We start from the raw sequence: 18,569 nt of genomic DNA on the forward strand, positions 1-18,569 counted from the left end.
TTTGAGGAACATGCAGTTATGTTACAGTGGTTTTCCCTGAATTCTTTCTCTCTGTGTGAATTCTTCAAGTATTATATGTTTCCCAATATACCACTTTACATTTCTTCTTTACTCTTGCGGCCTGCCACTATTCCCTCACCTGAGGTCCTCATCAGTGCTGCTGCCTTCAGGCATATAAGAGCACTGGGAGCTAGTTAAAGCACAAAACCATCCAAAGTACTCTTGTGACAGACTTGGAAGAGTACCTGATACTCTGCCTGGCTGGCCCAATGGATGGGTCTTAGGTATTGAAATCAGAATTATGAGGCCTCAAGGGGTTAAAAAATTAACACTGCATTGAACATATAATCCATGTGACTCCCTGTAATGTCTTACTATACATTAAACACTGTTTCGGATCTATGTCATTTACATAATTGGGCTCTTTTGGTAAAAGAAAGGTGATGATGGAAATATGAATGTCTATGTATTTCTGCATTACAAAGCAATTATCAAGCTACTTCCGCAGAAAAGAGAAGGAAGATGAAATGTTACCTGGCAGAAATTCACCACCAATGCTGATAAAACTATTTCAAAAAGAATTTCTCTACCATGCTACCATACAGTCTCGTTTCTAACGACGATTCTACTATCTCCAAGAATCTGGTCCTACTTTCTCTATTCTAGGCTGCCCAAGCCTCAAACTGCCATTTCAGTTCAATGCCTTGGGCTCCACTTGATCACTAAGGCCTCGAGGAAAAAGGATCTTCAGGGCAAAATATGCAACCGGTCTGTTTTAAACTTAGCACAACCAAATATTTATGTAGTCAGAACCACTAGGGGGCAAAATGAAACTGTTCAATGTCGGGGGGAATGGGGTAGAATAAGAGATACAATTAACACCCAATTCTAGGGGTCAATATCTGTAATTCTCAATTAGATAAAAATAAATTGGAAAGAAGTTTAACCTTAAATAGATTTTTCCCTCCAAATTGGTGGTACCCTCAACAAATACGTTTTTAGAAAAATCACTTTTTAGTTGGAAGTCAGCCTGAAAGAACTTCATGTGAGTTTCAGGTCACCCAGGGCTAGGGTGAGAGGCCCTTTCTTTACAAAACAAAACACTTCTTAATAAATGTATGAAAAAATAAAATCTAGCAATTTACATCTATTCATATATTATATGCTATAAGATATATCATAATTGTAGGCTTTTTAAAAAATTAAAAAAAAACTTAATTTTGTTTTAGTTGTTTCTTGCTAAAATTAATATGTACATACACACATATATGAGCTTGTGTTCTTTGCCTAATATAATGGGCTTCCTTGTGACACTTTCAGACATGCATGCCATGTATTTTGATTGTATTTATATCTCCCCTTGTCCCTTTCTGTCTTCAGTTTGTTTTAAAACTACTTAAAGAGTCATCCACAAAGGAATTTCTCCCCACAATTAATTGTGACTGTTATAAGGAAGAGTTCCACTGGGAAGCATGAATCATCTTTATGTATGAGAAGCCACTGTGCAGTGAGTTATTGAATGTTTAATGACATCACTTCTTCCTATATGATTCAACATTAATATCTAAGCTATGTAGAATGAGTAAACTGGAATATTTTTTTCAAGACTAGAAAAGAATTGAGAGGGAAAATATCTATGGCTAGAAAAACAGCTTCTTGTTGGGGGAAGTGAAGTAAGTGCAAATTTTGGCTAACCACATAGGACAGACAGTAAAAAGCCAGCAACTGTACGTCTACAATGACGCGATTCCACGGGAAGCAATCTTCCCTGTGCTGACCCTCATTAAGGACAATAACCAGCTCTCTGCTCCTCAAAAACAGATAGTTGAAAACAGACACAGTTCATTTTAAAGTAATTTCTGGCCATTCTTGGGAACCCCCCATTTCTGCACGGGAGCAGAGAGACACGTTTAGTAATGCGGATTCTTTTGTTTGTTTGCGTCTAGGAAAAACAGCAACTCATTTGAAACCTGCCTGCTGAGACCAAATCACATCCCCCAGGCTAGCAGTCTGTGGGTCTAAGAATCTTGAACTCGTAACAAAGAAAATTTGAATTTATGCAAAAGAAAGATGAACATTTTGCATGAGGGACCTGAAAGGTACATTACCTGCTCCTTGTTTGATGACAGGAGCGGACGGAGGTGGTGGCTTCTTGGGTCTCTGAAAAAAATCAATCAAAATTATACATGAGATTGTTGGCAAGCTGTAGTATCCCAGACGGACCACAGACAGTGGTTTTTTATGTGCAGTGTGGACAATTTAGAGAACCTCTCCAAAAACTTGAGCAAGTCTCTCTGGGGACACCAGCTTTTGTTTGGCACCTCTAAATAAACACTAAAGTAAATTCAGTCGGCAAAACACAACTCAGAACAACAAATGAAATGCCATTTCCCCCTTTCTTAATTTCCATCAGCCATCTGGAAAACCTCAGCTCAGCAAAAATGACCTGAAACCAGCAAGCACAATGGTGTCCCTGCACTGAAACCACATTTGCAATTAAGATTTAATCAGCTGAATAACGGAGTAGGTCAGTAAGAGTCACCATGAAGACTCAAGATCAGACCTGGTAGAATGTGTGGGCCCGCCAACTAAATGCAAACCAAGAGTACACTAAAGCCTGGCAAGTTCTCCACTTTCTGCCTCTTTCTATGCTGAAGCTAGACAGTTCTTTATGAGATCCCCCACATAGCAGTTATGCCCTGCCGTGTGATAAACTGGAATGGATATGGGGCTTTTTGAATTAGCCCACTATTTCTGTTACCCACTGTTACTCTGTAGGTGATGGAAGTAGCCGTGCAATCAACAGCATTCATCCCTGAACTGGTGTTTGTGGACTTTTCCTTGCCACCCAAGATTGACTGTAGGAGGGAGATGGGCAAAGATGGATTTATCAAACATTTCAGGGGTTGGAGAACACAGCCAGCACCATCTTGTGCAGTGATGTTAAGGGCAAAGGGAGAAGCAACCAGTAGGACAGCACTGAGGAAGGACTGGAGAAGGTTGTGCATCACATCAGTGTTGACAGTCCTCACCCTCTCAGGTACCACACATTTGTGGTTCTAAGAAAACTGCACAGAGTATCTGCTGGTTTTCCGAAAGTGTACTGGTATGACATTACCACAGGGATCACAAAAAGCAGATGCTCAGCTTCCCCTCTGACTTACCTTTCTCTGACACAGCAATGGGATATAGAAAGAATCTGTTTGAAAGAAAATCCAGAGAATACTGGACACACAAGGAACTTGGGGGTGGGGATGGGGACATCATAGCATGCAGACTCTGGATTCAATAGCTTTTCAGCCCATTTCTTCATTACCTGCCAATTCCAACAAATTACCCTGAGTAACAGCTATGGCAGGGTAAGTGGGGTAAGAGAAAGGTTTTGAAATCTGCAGTACAAATGTCTATTATTAGCCAAGGACAATGACAAGCAACCTCACATAGCTCTTCTTTCCCATCAGTAAATGGCCATTAATATTCTCTTCCTCTTGGGAGGAGGTGGTTTTGCAAGAAGAGTTAGTAATCTTTGACTTGGGTAACTCATGTAGCAATTCTAGCAGGAAGTGATATCAATATGCCCATGCCGCTGTTGAAATAATTGAGAGAAAGTCATTTCCCAAGGTCACCAAGCAATTAAATGGGGTAGAGGGGACTGGGAGTCAAGCCCAGGGCTGTTTGATCCACAGCATGCTCTGAACTACTGTGAAGGCCCAGTGCTGGAGAGCAGCCACGAGGCAGGGCGAGCATCAGGCAGGCATCAGAATGCACACACGGAACTCATCAAAGTGCAGGCAACTGTACAGCGGGCAGATGGGAGAAGGAAATGGTTATCAGCTTGCAGCTACAGTATGAGCTCAGCTAGGCTGTGACGCAGAAAAGCAGAAAGACTGGAAAGAGGTATGGCTACAGTGGTGACCTTTGACTAGCAGGATCATGTGTGTGCACGCCCATGTGTGTTTCCTCCTTGATGTTTCCCTGCACCGTATGTGTAAGGACAGACACATCAACTTTACTGTGAAAAACCAAGCTGCTCTCAGGGCCTCCTTCCCTCCCGGACATGCCCTGCATGGAGCGGGTGTGTTTGTGGCTCAGGGTCTCCCAATATTCTTTTCTCTTTGTCAGCTTTTTCCAGCGCTCTATTTACTCTCTCCTTTTCCTTCCTTCTCTGGTGTGGTATAAAGTAGACTGAGAACAGATGTGTGTTTATCTAATGAAGTTACTGCTGAAAGCTTGCCATTTAACCTCCTTTACCCCAGGATTAGGGTTACTGCTTATTCATGAAACCGCCAACACCCTATGGCCTAATTCTTCCCAGCCAAGTCCCAACAATGCCTCCTCTAGGATGTCTTTCTCGCGCCTTGCTGCTTTGAAATATTCTTTTATTTTTATTTAAAAAAAAAACCCATGAGCTTTCACACACATCACAGCACGTGTGTAAAGACCAGAGGACAGCTCGTGAGAGTTGGTTCTCTCCTTCTACTGTGTGTGAGGGTCCTGGGGGTCAAACTCAGGTTGTCAGGCTTGGTGGCAAGCACCTTTACCAGCTGGGCCATCTCTCTGGTCCTACTTTAAAATATCCTATAAACAACCACACATAAGCCTCCCTAGTAGAAGCTGTTATTCCGGAGACCGTACCTCAAACTATGTGGGGGCGGGGGAGACAACTATAAACGCTCATACTTTCTGATTACTGGACAATGTGAAAGACAGAACAAGACAAAAACGTTAATGTTGTCTAACATTTGGCATGTAGGAGATACATGAATTGCGACATGGCAAAAATGGGCCGAAGAATAAAAGGAGAGGAGGACGGCGGAGAGAGAGGAAACGCTGCAGAAACAGACCGTGTGAACAGTGGTCCCAGCAAGTCTGCCTGTGAGTGTGATAATGGGAGGAGGCAGAAGTACGCATTTATGCAGTCATGGCCACTGAAGAGGCAATTAGGACACACATTTAAAAGGAAGGGATAGTTTGTGAGCTATGAGCTATCTGTCCTGTAGGCGGCACATTGGAGAGTCACTGGCCAGCAGAGGGAGTTTAGATCCCCACCCCTTTGGACTGACCACTTTCTATGGTTTTGCTAAGTTTAACAGATTATAGTTACATCATTCTCCCTTCCATTTCCTTCCTCCAAGCCCTCCCATAGACCCCTCCTTGCTCTCTTTCAAGATTCATATAGCTCCAGATCACCTTCCCAAAGCTGAAGTACATGGGCCTACGTTTAAATTTTCATACAGCAAAAATGGTGATGAGAACCGAAAAGACAGAGCAGCAAATCTCTAGCAAACGTGATGCTACTCAAAAAAAAAAAAAAAAAAAAAAAAAAAAGAAAAAAAAAAAAAAAAAAAAAAAAAAAAAAAAAAAAAGGAGATGAACAGACATAGAGTGGCTTTGTTAAAAATAACCTGAGGCTAGACCCTAAGGGTTGGTTACATATAAGGAAATGTCTTAGCCTGTCTGATGTTACCGTAATAAAACACCTAAGTCTGAGTAATTTATAAGGGAAATAGCTTTATGTGGGGGTCTTCATTTTGGAAGTCCAAGAATGTGGTGTTAGCTTCTGATTGGCTTATAATGAGGGTTTTGCAATACTTCAGCTCCTGGCATAAGGTGGAAAGGGTAGCCAGTACAGGCAGAAGCAGCACATGCGCAAGAGAAACCAGAGTGTGGTGCCAGGATTGCAACCTACTTTCATAAAAACTAATTCAGTCTCAAAAGAATTAACCAGGTCTCTTCACTTGATCTTAGCCAAAAGGCCGAGAAGCGATTTAACCAGGTCTCTTTAAGGACATATTGGAATTATATATTGGTGAAGGTGATAACTCCATGACCTATCTCCTTTTTGCTTTATTCTGAGTAGTGGAAATTGAACTTAGCACTTTATACATGCTAAGCAAGCACTCTACCACTGAGCAACCTTCCCAGTCCCTAAGTCCTCCTTAAAGATCCCAGCCCTCTCAACACTGCTACACAGTCTACCAAGCTCCAACATGAGTCTGGAGAGGGCTAAGTCCTATTTGAATCCAAATGAAGTGAAAAGGCTTGGTTAGGGGACTAGATAAACAAATCTTAGCTTGATTTTTTTTTAAAGCAAATTTGGACCTTGGAAAATCCTTCCATGCATCAAGCTAAGCTCAGAGACTGGAGGGGACATGAATGGACCTTTTCAGACCAGGGCGCCCATCATAGTTCTAGAGGAATACGGGAGGCTCTGCCCTGCCATCACTATCACATCTGGAGGACTCATCACTACACTTTGACAGTGCGGAGCTGGAGCAATGATCTGAGTGATGATAATGCTTGTACTTACTCATCTGCACCTTCCAGAGTCCAAACAACTTCCTGCCCTGTCACCTGCACAGGAGAGCCCAGGGCACCCTTGCGTAACCTGCTCTTGAGATAGACTCTTGTTGGTTTCCTACCTCAGTCTCTAGCCTCACTGTCTGCATCTGTACTATGACTGCATCAATCCAAGTGGATGGCCAACTAGGTGGTCATCTAGGCTCTGGCATAGAGTTTTCTCCCAATAGGCTGTCTCAGCTTCATTCCATCCAGCCCACCCTGCAAGTAACAGCTTAATTATATGCTCAGATCCCATGTTCAGTGGAAGGACCTGGGCATCCCTCTGACTGGGCAGTGGACTGTGACAGAAGCCCAGCTGCACGCATCTCTCCCTCTAGTCCTCCTTTTCTCTTATACTAGGACAAAAGGGATCAATCAACAGGAAAGGATGGGCAGAAGAAAAAGCAGGCACATTTGACACCATAAGACCAAAGGGCAAAGAGATTCTTTTCACCACTTTTATACTGTATATACTATAGTCCCGATGAAGGAGAAGCTTGGGATGTCAGCTCAAAGAAATTCCAACTGGGCAATGGAAGATCAGCCCTACAGATGAGGATATGACAAATGAGATGTTCACTGGAAGAGCACAGGCTGTAAATACTGCCAGGAAAGGAAGAGGTGACACCATCTGGGTGGTCTGGGGAAAACCCATTGAGGCTATACCAAGAGACCAAACTTGGGTGGCATAAATTGCTTGATAAGCCCGATTCTTGTGTATGAGACCACCCAGAAAAACTAAATATTCAAGGTAGATACGTTGTGAGTAGCTTATCTTCCCCAAACTGCTTATTTGGAGGCATATATTTATTTCTTTTGTAATTTACTGGCCACATTTAGAACTTAGAAAAAATTATAGGAGATATCTGAGGGCTAATGGACATGCCTAGGGATGAAAAAGTACTGGGTAAGAACAAATTTATAAACTGGGATGACTAAGAACCTGGAAAAGAAAAAGTAGTCAGAATTGATGCTGCAGAACTCATCTGTGGCAGATGAAGCATCATGGGAACTCCTTTTGGATAAAAGTTTGAATCTGCAAAATTGCCTGATCTAGAACAAATCTGTGAGGCTCAATAGGCACAGCGCTCTACCCGAGCTAGGGGAAATCAAGCAATCAGACGGCAGTGGGCCTGGAGAGGGGTGTGAAGAGGAAAGACCTCTCCACGGTCGGCAGTTATTTGAAAAAATCTATTCATTCATTCATGTTCTCTGCCACCCCGTGTGTGAGTGCATGCACACTCACCTGTACACTCCCATAGAGGTCAGAAGAGGGCATTGGGTGCCTGCTGCCACCATTATCCGCCTATTCCTTTGAGGTGGAGTCTCTTGTTTCCTTGGATAGGTTAGAAGTCAGCAAACTCTGGAGACCCCTTGACTCTGTCAAACTTTGAGTTGGAGTTAGGCATGTGAAGGATGCCCGACTTGTTTTGTTGTTGTTGTTGTTGTTGTTGCTGCTGCTGCTGTTGTTTTGTTTGTGGAGACAGGGTTTCACGTATCCTAGACTTGAGTTCAAGGTCAATATATAGCCACAGATGAACTTCTGTTCCTCCTGCCTCTACCTACTAAGTGCTGGGATTGCAGGTGTGGTGGTTTGAATGGTATTGGCCCCCATAAGCTAATTGGAAGTGGCACCGTTAGGAGGTATGGCTTTGATGAAGTAGGCATGGCCTTGTTGGAGGAAGTGTGTCACTGTGGGGGCAGGCTTTGAGGTTTCCTATGCTTGAGATACCACCCAGTGTTCCAGTCAACTTCCTGTTGGCCAGCACCATGTCTGCCTGCATGCCACCATGCCCCCTGTCATGATGATACTGGAATGAACCTCTGAATTGTAAGCCTCCACCTCCAACACTTTCCCCAATTAAATGGTGCCTCTTCACAGCAATAGAAACCCTAGCTGAACACAGAGGTGTGCAGCACCACACCCTGACTATGCAGTGTCAGGGATCAAATCTAGGACTCTCCGTTCTTGGCAAGTACTCTGCCAATTAGCTGCAATCCCGGGCCCTGGTCTGGTCAGTGGTGAATATGCCAAAAAAAAAAAAAAAAAAAAAAAAAAAAAAGAGCTGCCAAAGCCAACAGGACAATACTCTTGCAACGATTGTCTGGGTTTAGCTGAACTCAGCATATAGTTCCCTTAGCATGCCTTCTCCTTCCATGTGTGGAGAGGGCCTCAAGACATACCTGCCAGGCTTTTTCTAATAAGAGCTAACTCTTCTCACATGGGCTCTTTGCCTTCACAGATAAATCTGGAGATTTTATGTAACCTAGGCCCTAAGTACTTAGACCCACAGGGTTGGGGGCAAATGCCCGGGGTAGGCAGACCCTTATCTTCAAAACTGGCTAACATCTCTCAGTTCCTATTGCAATTAGTAAGCTGGCAGCCTGCTGCATGCATAAGTCTGGAAGTAGGAAAAGTGAGCCCGAATCACAGTGGCAGAGACAGACATCTTCAGGGAAATTTTCTGAGGCCTTGTGACTGAGAGGTGAGTGTTCCCCCCAAGGAACACTGTGGTGTTCCTCTAAGACCCCGAGGGGAGTCTTAGAGGTGTCTGATTTGGTACATGGCACCAACTTCAAAGAGCCCATTCAGCAGACATGCACTGGGGTGTCATGTAGCTTCTGGTCATCTGCCTGCTCCTCTTAGGAGGTTCACAGCCTGGAACCTTCCTGAATCACTACCATTCAAAAGCATTATCTTTCCAAAGACTTATTCTAATGGTTACCTCTTTCTAATGGCATCAAGACACCGTTCCTGCTAGTCTCAACACCAGCCCTTGTTCCCTGTTACACTTGGCCAACAATGGCAACACATGCGCCTTGCTTTAGTAGAGCTCTCCGAATATTTCATCTTTCCATTCTAATGTGCAATTGTACTGTCAAGGCTCAAAATAAGCAGTGACTGATCTAGGCTTTCTCGTAAATAGCTTACATAATTGCTTTAAAATATGCACCACAAGATCAATGAGAACTCGCCCCTGGAAAACCTTGAGGAAAAGCCACAGAGCATTTGTCATACTGGAGAGAGAATCCACTGAGCCGTCTCAGGAAGAAAGTCCACCAGGAATTGCAAAAGGTCTGATGGTGACTCTCTTGAGTCCATTTTCTGGCAGGAAATATGCCAGTCTCACCAGCATGCTCGGGTGATGCCTGCTGAGTCAAGAAGCCTGCTGTGGAGGAAATGCCATTTGCTTCTGTCTATTATGATCATTGCAGACTGCCCTCTTTTCTGGGTGAATGACTGCAACCCCGATTACTGGCAAGACAAGATGACATCTGCCGAGACTGGTAGCAGAATGTTTCAGACGCCATCGCCCACACAGTGTCTTCATGTTAATGATTCTGATCATTGTCATACTGTCACCTCGGCAAATGGCAGCTCCTGGCTCCACCACATTGTCACTGACTCACCAAAATTCTAGGTACAGCAATAAAGCCTGGCATAGCAATAGATGGAAAGCAATAAAGGCCAGCAGGATGAAAGGGGAAGCTCTAATGGAAACTTCAAAAACCTAAATTAGACAAGCACTTCTCAGCTAGGCATGACTATATTTGATAGGTATGACCATTGTTTCCCTAAAATTGAGTTTTCTACTTCATAAGGATGAAGTTTCAAAAAGAAATGATGGCTGCCTGTCTGGGGTTGCAGAGATGCCCATGGGGCTCCACAAAATATGCATGTCCCAACAAATAAGCCACACCATGTCCCCTCGGTACTAACAACTTCGCTTTCCTGAGGAAGTACTTCTCTTGATGCCTTATATAACAAAGAGCTTCTAAAACAGTACACTCTTGCATGAGTGAATTCGTGGCCACAACAAAATAAGACCAGGAATTTAAAGGCAGAGGGTCACAACGGAGGTAACTGTGGGGTTTGCCCATTCATTTGAAAAATGGTCTAGTGTTTACCCCAGACTTCGAAATCATGTCCCCGTCACCATAAAAATGACAACTATATGAAGGAAGGCATATGTTGATTAGGTAGATTTAGTTTTTCCATGATGTTAATACACAGTAACCTCTTGGAATCTGTGATTGATTTGTGACATGATCCCCTATGGACATCAAAACTCACTGATACTATGATCAAATCCTTTATATAATGGTATACGGCTTGCACACAACCTGAGTCTTTCCTCCCATTTGCACAAAATCACCTTTAGATTACTTACAAGCAGCTGCCACTGTATTGTCAGGGAATACTTTTTGAGTATCTGTGTGTTCAACACAGACACATTTTTACAAAACCATTTTCAGTCCATGGTTGGTTCAGCCGTGGATGCGAAGTCTGTAGCAACTTCCAAAAATCATGTTTCATGGCAATTACCTACAATTTGATCTTCCAGTTTTCTTTTTCAAAGTAAATCATACTGCCTCAATCAGAACCATAATAAAACAACACCTAGCAGAAAGGCCAAAGGAGGAGAATCACAACCAAGGGTTTTCCAGACTCACAAAGACCAGTCCAGAAGTATGCCACAAGCCATGTGGATGGCCCTTTTCCCACTCTCTCAGGCCCAGCATACTGAGGATCCTTCAGAAAGCCTTGAATGCCAGCCTTTCTGCTCAACTCTGAGTCAACAAGGGCAGAAACTGTCTACTTTATTTATCTACCATGACCAGCCCTGGAAAAAGTTCTCCAAAATACTAAGGGAATGACTAAAAATATCAAACATAGTTGTCAGGCAACAGATCCAGGAAAAAATATGAGAAATAACATGAAAATTGTGTGAATTCATGGCCACAGCAAAGTAAGACCAGGAATTTAAAGGCAGAGGACCACAACATGAAGATTGTGTGATTCTTTGCTTGGTTATTTCTATAAATGTATTTTACATATCACTGGGTATCTTTTAGATGGCTATTCAACAAAATTCTTAGCCTCATTTGGATTCTTTGGGAAATTAATCAAGATATCAACATAATGGGTTGATTTGGTCAGCTGAAGCAAAATGAACCAGAGTTTTCAGTCCAAGGCCATACTTTTTTATGTTTTGTTTTTGTTTTTGAGACAGGGTTTCTCTGTGTTACAGTCCTGGCTGTCCTGGAACTTGCTTTGTAGACCAGGCTGGCCTCGAACTTACTAAGATCTGCCTGTCTCTGCCTCCCAAGTACTGGGATTAAAGGCATGAGCCACCACCGCCCAGCCCAAGGCCATACTTTTAATATATTTTAATAGCTTACAATCTTGGAATGTTTACATTGAGAATGTGTTATGTTCTATACCTGTTATTCTCTCTAGGTATTAGAACCAAAGCTCTGGAGAATTTAAATTCTGCTTCCTCCAGATTTTTGGAACCTTGATGCTCGAAGTGTCAACATCACCTGGGAGTTTGTTAGAGATGCTGGCTTTTAAAACAAATATACATATTCTTCTAAACAGCATATGTACCATTAAATGGTAGTTTGACAATCTACTAACACTGTAGCTATCCTTCTTGTATATTAGCTCTGGCGATATAACAAAGTCACTGTGATGGTTAAAAATGGTCAATTTGACAAGATCTAGAATCATTTAGGAGACAAAATTCTAGGGGTGTCTATTAGGGAGTTTCCCCCTCTGGTTCCTGACTTGCTACAATTTGACTAGCTGTCCCAGTCTTTCATTGCCAAGATTTTCCACTATGATGGCCTGTAATCTTGAGCTGTGACCCAAAACAAACCCTTCCTTTCAGAAGATGCATTTGTCAGATCCTTCACTACAACAACTAGAAAAGTAAATAATACAGCCAGGCTTAGCCTGGTCCAAGCACAGAACCCTCCCTGGGCCCAAAGAGGCCCCATGCCAGAAAAGGTTGGCAGAAGTCAGACAAATGCCTCAGGAAAGGGCTGCGAGGTAAAGAACAGGACGAATAAATGAGATCAAACAGCCGAACCTTTATACTGTAAAGAACTTCCAGTTTTCACCATTTGTGTTATATCTTTAGTAGAGAAACAATACACAAGGAGTGAGGCAAACAGAATGGGTCATCTGAACAGCATCATCATCAAAACAGTCCCCACAGAGAAACCTGGATGAGGCATTTATAAATACGCACTTAAGTATATGTATACACATACGCAAATATAGTAGAAATTAGCAGGCTGTGTCTTCCATTCTTAGCCTCAAAATGTGATTTTCAGCAGCTTTCAATACTGGCTACTTCTGCACCCCCAAGGACTGTGCTATGCAAAACATGAGGTGTGTACTTACCATATAGAGTTCCCAGGGTTCTGACAGTTTCCCCAGGAATTCCAATGTGCAGGTACTATATTAAGTGCTCTATATACATTAAACCCTGGATAATTTTTACCAGCTGGTAAATAGAGTGAATAATGGGTTTGTCCTATGGCAACCATGGGCTCAGAAGCCAAGCCCATTAAACATTCCAATGTCAGTACTCTTTTGTTTTATAACAAAAGATCTCTACCTCCCAAGTCTCATCATGGAAGCCACAATTCTGACAGAACGGGAGACACTGAGATCAAAGCCAGGGAGACTTACATTCCCTTCCTTGTCAAAGTCCGGTGGAAGTAACTTCACGAAGTTATCAGGGAACACTCCTCGTCTGCCATTGAGCTCTCCTTCCCACCAGCCTACATCGATGCAGTCCTAGAAACAGCAGAATGGAAAGTAAGAAATGGGGGCAGACAGGTGTGGCATCCTGATGCGAGACAATAGAAGCTCTTTCCTTTTTTTCCCTTTGTGGTGCTGGGGATGGAACCCACAGACCTATATGTACTAGTCAAATGCTCTACCTTTTCAGCTACATGCCCAGCCCAAGTAACCCATTCCTTCAGGGGACTAGCAATGTGACAATTTACTAATTTAGCATGAAGTTCAAAGTCAGAAGGAATAATAGATGCTACCCACAAGGATTCAAAACCCAGTTGGGATTTTAGATGCCCAGTGTGGTTGTTTGAAAGAAAATGGTCCCCAAAGGGAGTGACACTTTAGGAGGTGTGGTCATGTTGGAGTAAGTGTGGCCTTGTTGGAAGGAGTGCATCACTGTGGAGGTAGGCTTTGAGGTCTCATATATGCTCAAGCCACACCCAGTGTCTCTGACCACTTCCTGATGCCTGCAGGTCAAGATGTAAGAACTCTTAGCTACTATTTCAGCATCATGTCTTCCTGCATGTCACATGCTGACCTCTGAAACAATAAGCCATCCCTAGCTAAATGTTTTCCCTTGTAATAGTTTTGGTGGTCATGGTGTCTCTGCACAACAACAGACACCTTAACTAAGACACTAACAATCTAACTTTTTGTTTGTTTTAGCTTCGTTTTGCTTGGTTGTTTTTTTTTTTTTTTTTGAGATTGGATCTCATGTACCAGACTGGCCTTGAACTATTGATCCTCCTCCTCCAACTAGAGCCAGAGGGCCATGAATTTGTGGTTCGTTGGTGCCTTGCTGGCTCAGACGTTCCAGCAAGGTGAGCTACACATCATATTGTTTCTCCTGTATGCCCCTCGGCCCTTAGCACAATCCCCTATATGATAGATATGCACATTGATAAAGACTCTAAGATCTGTAATCTCTTGAAGTCCAACATTTAGATTACGCAGACAATAGGGCCTAACCCCACTGCAGGGTTAGGCCCGTGGTACTGGTGACAAGGGAACACTTGCCCTTTAGAAGAGAATGCAGATTTTGGAGATCAGTTTTTTGTTACAAACTGAAAAGTCTAGACCTAACCAACACCATAAAACACATATACCAGAAGCACTAAGCTCATATTTACCCAGAGAAAAACAGGGTTCAAAAGACTTGCAACAAGAGAGAATGCTGACCTTTCTGGACAATTAGAATAATTCCAGGTAAATAGTATGGTTATGCCCCTTGTTTACATCACCCTCTAAACAGTCTAGCATCAATCCCAAAGAAGGGATGCTAGTGGCATAACTTAATGGCTTCTGAGGTTGTTATAAATGTCATCAATGGCATTAGAAAAACTTAGAAAGCACAAGGGGGTGGGAATTGTTTACCATGAATTGATCTTTAGAAATTAAGTTTTTCAATCTAGAAGATTCGGTTTCCAGGGATATTCCTGAAACACCCCCCCATCCTCTCTTTGTGCATGTATCCTTTTTAGCTTCAAAACCCAACATGAAATATACTTTTAGGCAGGCAAGTATGATGAATGCCTTCTTTTCCCTAACATTCACCTGTGTTAATTCACACTTCCCCATACTCAATTCAAGAAATAGCTCTATGTGTAAAGTCAAAAGTACTTTGAAGTTCTGTAGGTACTAAACATTAAACATGCAGTCTCATGGTACCTACTCCCTATGTCAATGGTTCTCAGCTTTCTTAATGCTGCAACCCTTTTAATATAGTTCCTCATGTGACACCCAACCATAAAATTATTTTCACTCTTACATCATAACTATAATTTTGCTACTGCTATGAACCATAATGTAAACATCTGTGTTTTCTGATGGTCTTAGGAATGTTGAACACCCAAGGGCATCATAACCCACAGGTCGAGAACTGATGCCCTAGGAGTTTAGAGATGGATGTAGAAGACAGACAAGGCAATATTCCATGGTGTCCTTTTTGATAATAGTTCTTAGCCATATGGTCTGGTATGGAAAGAAGAAGGAATCATTCTCCGCCTTTCAAATCATCTAAAATCTTCATATGTGAGAAGGGTTTGCTTTCGGGAGGACTGGGCTTTCCTTCTCATCCATTTGCACTCATCTTGATACCAAATCATTTCCATCAAAGACATGCAAATATTGTTTTAGTGCTACATCTCTTTCAAACTTTCTAAGTGGTGCAAAACCATTTTTCACCTTAGCTTTAATCAAACAATAATTTGATTTCTTGTAAGAATGATTTCAATATGCCAAGAGCCTGTTCAGCATCACTTGAGAACTCAAGCATCTCAACGTGGAGAAAACAGTGCAGAACGCCCACATGTTTATCATGTCTCCTATCAGCAGTAACTGGCTTCCATCTAAACTCTGCTCCTTAAGGAAAACACTAGCACATAATTATCAAGTAATACAAAGCAAGAGCGGGAGAGTGCAAAGGGCAGGCACAGTATGTCTATTGTTCTCATGAGTATAAGAATAAACACACGATCCATGGACTAGATAAACAGACACAGAAGCAAGCTGCCTGGGTGGCTGGGAACTAGGAAGAGTCTAGGAAGAGTCAAGCTGGGCGGCTACTGCAGAACAGAGACCAGGCACAGGGCCGGATTTGCAGGCTGAGTTAGAGATATAGAGACAACCAAAGCATTTTCCTCTAGCAATGAAACTAACTTATGAGAAACCGGGGGGAGGAGGGGGGCGGAGATGGCCAAGTGCTAAATGCAAACAAGTCCTTACACCAAAGCAGACAAAAGAATTAGGTTTTTGCTGGGCAGTGGCGGCGCATGCCTTTAATCTCATCACTCAGGAGGCAGAGGCAGGATAGGAGAGTGGTTTGGGAATAAGAGAAAATCAACATGTTCTCATGGGATTCTCAAGCTCAGAACCTCATGGGAGAAGAAGATACAGTGAACCCAAACATCAAAGAGCCACTGTCCTAGAGGTTTTGGCTGGATTTAAAAATAACTAGGAGCAGCTGGGAAAGTCTGGGAAAAGAAAGGGGTGAGAAGTGAGGCCATGAGAAGGTCAACGGCCAGATCACTGGGCGTGAAGAAAAGGGAAAAGAAATAGAGCAGGGAACTGGGATCACAGCAAAGATCACCTAAGAACTGGAGCTGAGTGCACAGATCAGCTATCTGCTGCAGAACCCGAGGTCTGAGGCAAAGTGATACCTAGTAGTGACAGGGATAGAATGGAGGGGTGGGTGGTCAATGACTTGTAAGTCCAGTACACCATCAGTGTGAAAGTGGATATGTCCTTAAAGAGAAAACCTAGTGAAGTTAGGACTATAAGGTAGTAAGTAGCTGACCATTGAGGAAAGAGGCAATGTGGCCAAAACACTGTAATTTATTTCCAAACATTTATACAATGGAGTATTGCTCAGCTGTTAAAAAATGACATCATGAAATTTGCAGGCAAATGGATGGAACTAGAAAAGATCATGCTGAGTGAGGTAACCCAGACGCAGAAAGACAAACATGGTATGTACTCACTCATAAGTGGATATTCGCTGTTACATAAAGGATAATCATGATATAATCCACAGAACCAGAGAGGTCACGTAACAAAGGAGGGTTTTAGGAAGGACACTTGTATCTCCCTGGGAAGGGGAAATAGAAGAGATTTTGCAGGTGAACTGGGAGTGGGTAGGGATGGGAACCGGAGGGATCAGGTGGGAGGGATATGGAGGGAGAGAGTACTGAGAGAGAAAACTGGCTTTGGGGAGTATCTTGGGAGTAGTGTGGAAAACTAGTGCAGTGAAAACTCCCTGGACTCTACGAGGGTGACCCTAGTGAAGACTCCTAGTAATGGGGAATGCAGAGCCTGAACTGGTCATCTTCTGTAACCAGGCAAGTGGTGGGATTGGGACACCAGCCCAGCCACAAAACCTTCCAACTACAATGTGTCCTGTCTATAAGATGCGCTTGGGGTGATGGTGGTGCAGAACTTGTGGGAGTCCCCACCAACGACTGCTTCAAATTGAGGCCCACACCAGGAGAGGGAGCCCATGATACTGCCCGGATGGCCAGGAACCAAGGCTGGATATCCCAGAGACCTAGGATAGACCCTAACATGGCTGGCAAAAAAAGAAAAACAAGTCAATGAAATGATTCTTAATGCTTTTCTGTTATACTCGTAGACTGGAGTCTAACCCAATCATCAGAGAGGCTTCCTTCAGCTACTGATGGGAGCAGATGCAGAGACCCACAAACAAACAAACATCAGGCAGAACTCAGAATGGGGGAAGAGTGGCAGGGAAGGATTGTCAGAGCCAAATGGGTCAAGGATACCATGAGAACACAGCCACATAATCAACCAAGCAGAGCTCATACGGGTTCATAGAGACTAACGCGGCAATTACAGAGCCTGTATGAGTCTGAGCTAGGTCCTCTGCATGCTATGGTTGTGTACCATGGTGCTCTGTGTGACTCCTAACAGTAGGAGTGGAGAGTGTCTCTGACTCTTTGCCTGATCTTGGGAACTTTTTCCTCCTACTGGGTCACATCGTCCAACCTTAATATGAGGTGAGGTGCCTAGTCTTATTGTACTTTGTTATGTCGTGTTCAGTTGATATCCCTGGGGGGCCTGCTCTTTTCTGAAGGGAAAGAAGGAAGAGCGCATCTGGGGGAGAGGGGAAGTATGTGTGGGGGAAACTTGGAGGAGTGAGTGGAGGGAGGGGAAACTATGATCAGGATATAATGTAAGAGAGAAGAATAAATTTAAAAAATAATGAAAACAGGCATAGACTGATGTGGGAGTGTCATATATCAATCTGTTGATTTCATTGGTTAATTAAATAAAGAAACTGCTTGCCCTGATAGGTTAAAACATAGGTGGGAGGAGTAAACAGGAGGAAGAGGAAGTGAGCTCAGACCCTGACAGCTCTGCTCTCTGGAGCAGAGACGCCATGCTCAGCTCTCCCGGGTAGACTCGACAGCTCTGCTCTCTGGAGCAGAGATGCCAGGCTCCGCTCTCCCATGCAGCTCCGACCCAGGATGGACGTAGGCTAGAATCTTCCTGGTAAGCGCACCTTGGGGTGATTACACACATTATTAGAAATGGGCTAAATTAATATGTGAAAAGGCTAGATATAATGGGCAAGCAGTGTTTAAAAGAATACAGTTTGTGTGTTGTTATTTCGGGCATGAGCTAGCAGGCGGCCTGGGTGCTGGGGACGCAGCCCCGCCACTCCTATTTCAACAATAGACCAAGCTGACAGGGATTTTCGGAGTCTAATAAGGAGAGAAAGGGCAGCATAGGCATGTGAGACGACCTGTGAATGAGGCAGATGGAAGAAGTGAAATAAAGCACAGCATCTCTGAAGTGTGATCTACACGTATCCCAGCATAGCTATGAATGCAGTTCAATGCATTTGTATATAATGACATCGTGTCCCCGTGTCAGAAGGTTGGACACACAGAATAGATGAAAGCTTCTGGGAAAAAATGATGTTTAATAATAAGCTCTACTGGCATCACAGAAGGGGCAAGGAGAGCTGGAGCCTTATGAAAAGAATGAAAAAATTATATTTCTGACAAAGAATGTTCACTCTTCCACGATGAAGCCTTCAACAAAATGGCACAAATGGTTTGTCTATGGCTCCCAGCTAGGCAGATTATCAGGGTCAAATAGGATATGCCCCTTCATG

The 18,569-nt window shown here is 43.2% G+C and overlaps 1 protein-coding gene across 5 annotated transcripts in view; it reads right to left on the reverse strand.

Moving 5' to 3' along the window:
- Sh3kbp1 (SH3 domain containing kinase binding protein 1) overlaps nucleotides 1-18,569 on the reverse strand; it is a 336,874-nt gene that overhangs the window by 51,950 nt on the left and 266,355 nt on the right. For all 5 annotated transcript variants that reach the window (XM_050164355.1, XM_050164352.1, XM_050164353.1 and 2 more), the window contains 2 exons: nucleotides 12,827-12,934; nucleotides 2,109-2,160 (listed from right to left, as the gene is read on the reverse strand). In XM_050164355.1, the coding sequence (XP_050020312.1) occupies nucleotides 2,109-2,160; nucleotides 12,827-12,934 (160 nt within the window). The remainder of the gene's footprint in view (nucleotides 1-2,108; nucleotides 2,161-12,826; nucleotides 12,935-18,569) is intronic.

Source organism: Alexandromys fortis, unplaced genomic scaffold (assembly GCF_014885135.2).
Source record: "Alexandromys fortis isolate MF-2015 unplaced genomic scaffold, M_Fortis_MF-2015_v1.1 scaffold_147, whole genome shotgun sequence".
Classification (NCBI taxonomy): domain Eukaryota; kingdom Metazoa; phylum Chordata; class Mammalia; order Rodentia; family Cricetidae; genus Alexandromys; species Alexandromys fortis.